An 8,020-nucleotide genomic window follows, 5' to 3' on the forward strand; every position below is an offset into this window, starting at 1 on the left:
CCTCTTCCTGCACCAGCCCAAGGATCACACTGATTCAACCCTGCAGAGCTTCACATCTGTGTCTCCTTTCCCAAAACCAGGTCTACTGCCCCTCACCTAAGCCTCTGAACCACAGCCACAGCCTCTGAACTGGGTGACGTTGCTATCATTTAAAATCCCATCAAAAGATTTTGGCAGCTGCCTAGGGCCTACCAGACAATCATTCAGCACTACCACCTGCCCTTCCAAATCCTCAGGGAAGGGCCCTGTCTCCATTCTGGTCTTGTTCCCTGCTTTCCCCATGCTAGGCATCTCCCACCACACCTGACACTCCCTGCCTCTGCTTTTGGTGATGCTGAGCATGACATCTGGGATGTAATTACCCCTCTCCACTCTACTACCTTTTACTCAGCTTTTCATACTCAGCTCAAATGTCCTCAAAACTTTGCCTGCAGACTCAATCAGAAGTTGTCTCATCTGCCTGCGGAACCCCAGAGCACAGGGATGGAGCACCATTTGCAGCAATGACCACAGCCTGCACCCCCTTCTAACTTTGAAGTGTCTCCCTCTGCTGTTTTAGGTGGTAGGTGCTGCTAGATCACAGTATCTTCATCTTTGCAGTAATAATGATCATGATAATGATGCTAGCTGTCATTTAAAGATCCTTTACAATGGGCCTGACATCACCATTATGCTGTATCTTACTTAACCCTCAAAGGACCTAGTCAAGTCCGAATTTCTCCCTGTCCCCAGGTAAGTGAACAGAAAGATGCTAGGCCAAGAGACCAAGCTGGAATGCTAAACCCCACAGGTCCTTCGGCTGCATATTAACAGCCTTACTTTTCTTTCTAGAATCTCACTAACTAGACTCTCCTGGGAGCTTTCAAAAACACTGATAATTTGGCTTTACTCCCAAAGAGGCTGATGTAGTTGTTCTGGATTGTGGCTCGTCAGGTTAGTCCCAACATGCAGTCAGGCTGAGGCCCACGGCCTGGTGGTTCCATCTGACCTTCTGGGGCCAGACAGAGCATAGCCTTGGAAAGGGGATTGGTTGCACTTGGAAAATCTTGCCACCATCTACTTTGCTTTGAAAAGTGAGTCAGTACCTTATTTTTTAACCAAACCACTACAGAGGAAGAGTAACATGGGGATGGGCCAAATAAGAACCAATGCTATCTTTTCTACCTCCCACCCATCAACTCCCTGGCTTAGAATGCTCAGCCCCCAAAGACCTCAGGCCCCTCTGCAACCTCCTTGCATATAAGGGAAGTAGCACCTTTAAAATCAGTGAGGCTGAGAGGAAACTCACAGCACATGTATTTTACAGATGAACAAACTGAGGCCAAGACAGGAAAGAGACTTGGCCCGGCCCACACAGAATGGCAAGGTCAGAGCTGGAAGCCAGTTCTGCTGGTATTCTATATGGAATAACCCCAGTGTCATTCCAGCCTCAGCCTGTCACTGGTCAGGTGGCCTTAGGAAAGACAGTTGGGCCCACCACGCATCCTTTCCATTCCTGCACAATGGTGAAGAATTCCAATGGTTCCTTGTAAGGGAAAGCAGGTGAAATGGTTATACTGGGGTATGAGGATAGTGTCTGGAGCTATTTACTGACTGGAATAAGAAAATTAAATTAGAAGGGCTGCCAGGAGTTGCTGCCTCACAGGGACATGTCCTGAAGCTGGCCACTCCAGCCCCAGGGACATCTTGGCCCATGTTCCAGACACCTGCTATGGTCTGAGGGCCTGTCCATCCACATCTTGGCTCAGAGCCCCTGTCCAGGCCCAGTGATGAGTCTATCCCCATCCTTGGCGTTTTGCTTCCTAGCAGCAATGTGTGCACAGTGATGCCTTATCACCCACTTTCCTCCCCAGGTCTCTCACTCCCCAGACTTCCATCCACCCTATTTCCTGTTGGGGTACCATTTAATAAGGTTAAAAACTAAGCTCCACTCTTTGCCCCACAGCAAGTTTTGGGAGGCTTGAACAGATAAAGGAAATTGATATGATTGCTATGGGAACCAGGCCATCAGACTGATCACTTTGACTATGAATGCAGAAGCAGGGCATTCTGTGTCAAAGGTCAGTGTCCAAGACCAGACATCCTAGCAAGTAACAGGCCCAAACCAACTCCCCCAATCATAAATCCCACAAAAACAGGTTATAAAAGGGAGCCCTGAATCCTTCTTCATGTGCAGACCTCTCCTGTCTAACCCCAATAAATCCGCCTTTTCTGTTCTCCACTCTGGCTCTGGTGAATTCTTTCAACACCACACCTCCAGCCTCACCCTGGTATTTCGCCCCACTATACTCCCCAGTTTGGCCCTTCCACAGACTTTCATCTGGCTCAGATCTACACAACCTCACACCTTGCCCTCTCTGGGCCTCAGTCTCCACCTCTCCTAAGTGACAATAGTCCCACCTCCCCACTGCTGCACAGGGTCAAAGGAGCCCATGAGCAGCAACTTGAGCCTGTCTAGTGATAAATAAAGCTCAGTGACATTTCACATGCCCTAACCACAGCCTACAGGGGTGGACTCTGCTCCCCACTAATACTTGGGTCAGGTCTGTCCTCCCTGTTACCCTGCCCCACAAGACCTGGCAGGGGTGCTTCAGCAGCTGCTGTTCATCAGCAGCTGGAGGACTTCTCTGATGCAGCAATATCATTGTAATAGGACAGGTGCAGGCACGTGGGGGACTGGCTAGGCAAGCAACAGCTGAACAAGAGGGGAAGGAAGAGCTGGGATGGCCCTAGGCCTCAAACCAACACCAGGCCCTGAGGCCTGAAACTCTCAGCCCAATTGTTGTAATATTCACCCTGCCTTAAGAGGGCACCAGAGGGCCTCCCTGGTGGTGCAGGGGTTAAGACACAACCTGTGAAGCAATCCGTAGCCACTGCAGCACGAGTTCTATTCCTGGCCAGCCAGGGAGACACCCACATGGCAGGACAGACCTCTCCTGTCTCGCCCGCTGCTCCCCTCAGCAGTGTACTTCGATCCGTCTGCCTGTTTTGTTCCCTGCTCTGTCTTGGTGAATCCTCTCACCCCCTGCATCTCTGGCCTATACCCCGATTCTTGTATAAAAATAAACAAATCTTAAAAAAAAAAAAAAAAAAAAGAGGGCGCCAGAGACACAGGATATGCCCTTTCTGCCTCATAAGGTGATACAGCCCAGGGCTCCACGTCTGCCTGCCTGGGGTACAGACTCATCCTGTGGGGGCCCCCTGCTATGGAGCTGGGGGAAGGTGAAAACCTATCAGGAAAGAAGAGAGCTGAGTGGGTACTGAGGTCCTACCTGTGCCATGCATGGATCTTTTCATTATAGGATTGTGCCGCCCCCGCAGGGACTCATGGGAGGCACCTAGGAGAGCATGGCAGTTGGAGGGCAGTGGGTGAGACGCCTAGTATGGAAAGAATTCAGCATCTCATCACCCAATACAACTTGCACCAGTGAGCACCAACTGAATACTTTTTCTGCTAAAGTGAACAAACTCCTCCTTAAAATTAGCCATTATCTAGTTCCCTTTGCTGCAAAAGCAAGGGTAAAATGAACCCCTGAATCACACATCAACTGACATCATACATTCACTCCTTTGTTTATTCATTAAACACATTGTTGCACACTCACTGTGGGCCAGTACCATGAAGGCTGTTCAAGATACACAGCTGGAGAGAGAGATAGTTGTTATTCTCAAGGAGCTTCTAGTCAAACAAGTCACATGACCGAGTAATTACTACGCAGACCACATTAAGAAAGGAATAGTGGGTTGGAATTAGAAGAAAGCAAGCAACAGGAGAGCTTTCCAGAGAGGTATTATTTGAGCTGGGTACTGAAGGATGCATAGGAGTTCAGCAGATCAAGTTGGGGAAAAAAAAATGGCATTCCTCAAAATAGGGACAGCAGGAGCAAAGGCTGGCTGGGGAGTGACCCAGAGGAGGCTCACAGAACAGGAGGGTCTGGACACACACCTAGTCCCCTTCATGCAGAGTCACTTACCTCTTTTTCTGGAGGGGCAAGTGCTGTCTGTTTCTTTCGTCTCGCTTCCTTGGATTCTTTCTCAGTCTCCCGGACCAGTTGCCTAATAAAGCCTCCTGGGATGACAGAGAAAAGGGGAGGGGGCGAGGATGGTGGAGGGCTCTTGTCCTCTTCCCGAATCTGTTTTGCAGAAACAAAGGAGAGAGCTCAGTGAATGAACCAGTGGGGTGACAGAGCTGGGAGGAGCCCAAGGAGGACGTATATGAACAAGAACAAGTAAAAGAAGCCACAGCAAAGCAAGTGAGCCTCAGGCTGGCTCCAGGCAACCTAGTCAGCATGTGGGGAGGAAACACATGAGCAGCAGAGCTCACTCCACTCAGTATGATTTCACCTGGGCCAAACTTCCTCATAATATGAAGCAGAACCACGGAGGCCATTGATTTCTTTCCTTGGTATGGAGCAGATGCTTCAAAGGGGGCTTTTCCAGTTTTCAGGAGATGAATCACAGGGTTCACCCATATTCTCTGCCACACCTCAATTTGTACTTAATAGAGTTGATTAATTAATTAATTACTTTCCAGAGGCATGGTAAAATAGGGAAGGGTATGCAGCCCTGGCTTCTAGAAGGATCCAGCCCCATGGAGACAGCCCAATGTCCCAGTACTGTAGCTGCTTGGTGATCCCTCAACCAGGGAGTGAGCAGCTAAAGGCTCTCCAGGTCCTAAAGTCAGCAGCCTGGACTTTGGCATTTTAGCCCTGAAATGTGATCCAGGCCACAGCTGGCTGGACTTGGGTTACAGCTGAGACCCCGTCGCCGGCCACAGTCACCGTGGGAGTTAAGATGTGAGACTGGTTGTCACTGACCGGGTATGTCCTTAACCAGCATCACTGTGACTGCTCATGAGGAAAAAAAAATAGATATATGTATATATATCTCCAGCGCTACTACAGAGGAGCTACACACTGGTTTAAAATTAGCTCCTTATCAGGGTCCTCTGTGCGTGCCTGGAAAAGACTTGCTCTCTGCAGCGCAGTTGATGAAGGGGGAATCCAAAAGAGATAAAGGCCAGGAGACAAAGCAGAGGCCATGGGAATCGTCTGGTTAATGCAGACCTCTGCCCAGGAAGAGAAAAGCAGGGAACAGGGAAAAGTGGGCTCACATCTCCCTCTCCGTGACACTGAAGCCTGCTTTGTAGAAGAGAGGGGATCTTAAGGCACCCTCACCCGGTGTCATCCTCAGCTTCTTTCATCACGACTCTCAATGCTCCACCCAGATCATTCCAGGAAGGGCAGAGACAGCAGGAAAGCAGCTTCTCCTCCACCCCACCCTCCAGCCTCCAACTCTTCAAATTATGTGCACCCTTAAAGGTGAGATGAGGGTGGACAAGAGAACAGCCATCAAAGAAAGAGGCGCCCCTTTGCTATCTTGTGGAAAAACACAAAAGAAGAAAGACTGGAGAGTGTGCCCCTTGGTGTCTCCATGGTGACAGAGGTAGAGACCTCAGAAACCCACCCTGTGGCACAGCCTGGCAGCCAACAGCTCTACTGCTGCCCCCCCAACTCTTCCTCCCACATAAGCCCCCACACTCGTCAGAGCTGCATGAGAGGGGACCCCCAATGCCTACTGCTACTGGGGACAGGCAAAGGCCAGGCAGGTGCGGGAAGAGTGAAAGGCACAGGCACTAATGCCCAGCAGGGTACGAGAGGCCACGGCTAACCAAGCTGGCTGGGAGGAGGTAGAAGGTGGGACTGGCCGTGCCACTGGCAGGCGCTGGCTGTCAGACTCCCCGCGCTAGGTGGGAGGGGACAGCCCGGACCGCTCATGCCATGACGTGTCCTCCATGGTCCCGGCAGCCCCTGCAGCTGCGGCCCCAGCCCCAAGCATCACTTTCCTTCTGCTCCCACAGTGCGAGGCGTGAAGAGATGGCCATGCTGTGTCAGTGGCAGGATCGTGAGACGAGATGAAATGGCGCTTCCTGCCAGACAGCACGGAATGAGGTTTTATGGGCACCGGTAGAGAGTGAGGGGGACACAAGACTGACACAGAGAGACAGTGGGGAAGAGAAGAGAGACACAGATTAGCTCAGAGGAATTGCCCGGTTCCCACCCCCACCAATGCCATAAACAGTTCACTGCCATTTATTCCTGGGCGGGGGGGTCGGGCAGGGGAGGGGGGACTTCTGGCCATGGAGTGGACAGTGCCCTGAAATCCTTTCCCCTTGTCCCTACAATTTAACTTTTTGTTGAGATATAACACATGAGAAATGCACATAATCATGGGTGTGTGACTGAATGGCTCTCACAGAAAGGATGGAACTATGTAACACATGAAGGATTATAACTAAATCAAATTAAAAATATTTTATAATTTTTAAATGAAAAATACATTTAAATTTAAGTACATTGAGTTCAAATGTAAATAGTATTAAAATTAAAACAACAATTTGAATTAAAATTATTAAAAAGAAAATCTAAATTCCATCTCATTTAAAATATTTTATGAGACATTCAAGCACAGGCAAATCTAATCAGTGGTGGAGGCTGGAGAAGCTGTTAGGTTTAGGCTATTTCTGGGGCAATGCAAATGCCCTACATCTTGCTGTGAATGATGGCTTCACTAGGACATCATACACAAATATTCATCTAGCTGTATTTCAATTAAGATTGAAAATTTCACTGCATGAAGTCCTATCTCAATTCAAAAGATACACAGACTATTCCCAGCTCCCTCGGACCTCTTGCACACCTGCTCCTAGTTACTGTTCTCCCAAGGGTAATCATGGAATAGTGGGGCTTTGTTTCATGAGGGAGCAGTTAGATCCACAGTTTACCTATGAAAATTCAGAAAGGGCAGGAAATCAGAACTATAAACTGGCCCAAGACTTTGGGAAATGATTTATTATCACATTTAAAACCTAAACAAATGTTTACAACTTTGACCTAGAAAGCCCTCTTCTGGAAAACAAGTTTGAAGACATAATCCTAAACCAGAAAATTTCATCACAAATTGTGTTGCTTGTAGCAGTAAACAAAAACAAACAAACAAACAAAAAAAGACACAACCTAGGTGTCCAATAACTACAGAATGGCAAGTAAATTTGAGTGCATTGAACTTGAAGGAATATCATGAATCCACTGAAAAGGGAGGTGGTTAGGAAACATTTTGCAACAGCTATCCAGGTTTTCCCCCACTACCAAAAGCAGTGCTCCTATGAAATATTTCATAAGCTGAAATGGCATAAAGCAAAGAAGCAATTACCATTCATTTATGTGGAGACATTTTTGAGTGTTCCCAGGACCAAAAAATAACCTATGAAGCCATATAAGAGAACACATAAATCCTACCTACAATAACCTAACACACAGTAAAAGCAGGGTGGAGCTGATATAAAGTGGCCGGTATAAAGTAATTTCCAAGGAAGAAGCTGGGCAAGACCACTGTTGCTGCTCGGGGTGCACACTACCCCTACAAAGCCTCCTTCAAAACATAAGCTGAACACTGTTTTTGATTTTCACTTTTTGTAAAAGCAAAAATTCCCTTCAAATTTTTGTTAGCAAAAACAGGTAGTAATGCAGGTCTTTCGTATACACAAACTTTTGCAAAGCAGGGGATACCTGTTGAGGTACCATTTTATGCCAGTTATAATATTTGCTCATTGTAAGTGTACAATGATTTTTAAATACATTTACAGCATTTAAAAAATAAATTTACAAGTTTGCAACTTGTAAATAAAATAAATTTAATAAAAAATAAATTTACAAAGTTTGCAACTGTCACCACAATTACATCACTCCCCAGAAGCCCCTCATACCCATTTGCAGTCGCTAGCTAGTTCCACCCCATACCTGGGGAACCAGAGCCCTTCCTAGCTCTACATGGGCATCCTTTCCTGGACATACAGAGCATATCACTTTTACATCTGGCTTCCTTCACTTTGCATAATGTAAGGTCAGGACTGGATACAGTGCAGGTTTTCTGATCCCATGCAGACTGGGTAAAGGAGGAGTCAGAGTCCTCAGTAGTTTTGCAGGTTTTTTATTTGGGGTTCACCAGGCATATGGCAGGC

The 8,020-nt window shown here is 47.6% G+C and overlaps 1 protein-coding gene across 1 annotated transcript in view; it reads right to left on the bottom strand.

Moving 5' to 3' along the window:
- MYO18B (myosin XVIIIB) overlaps positions 1–5,884 on the bottom strand; it is a gene marked incomplete at both ends in the record, with an annotated part of 216,639 nt that extends 210,755 nt beyond the window's left edge. Inside the window, 2 exons of the mRNA XM_084253221.1 lie at positions 3,975–4,133; positions 5,846–5,884. Of these exons, the coding sequence (XP_084109347.1) occupies positions 3,975–4,133; positions 5,846–5,884 (198 nt within the window). The remainder of the gene's footprint in view (positions 1–3,974; positions 4,134–5,845) is intronic.
- Between the last annotated feature and the right edge of the window lie 2,136 nt (positions 5,885–8,020).

Source organism: Talpa europaea (genome assembly GCF_964194135.1).
Source record: "Talpa europaea genome assembly, chromosome: 14".
Classification (NCBI taxonomy): Eukaryota; Metazoa; Chordata; class Mammalia; order Eulipotyphla; family Talpidae; genus Talpa; species Talpa europaea.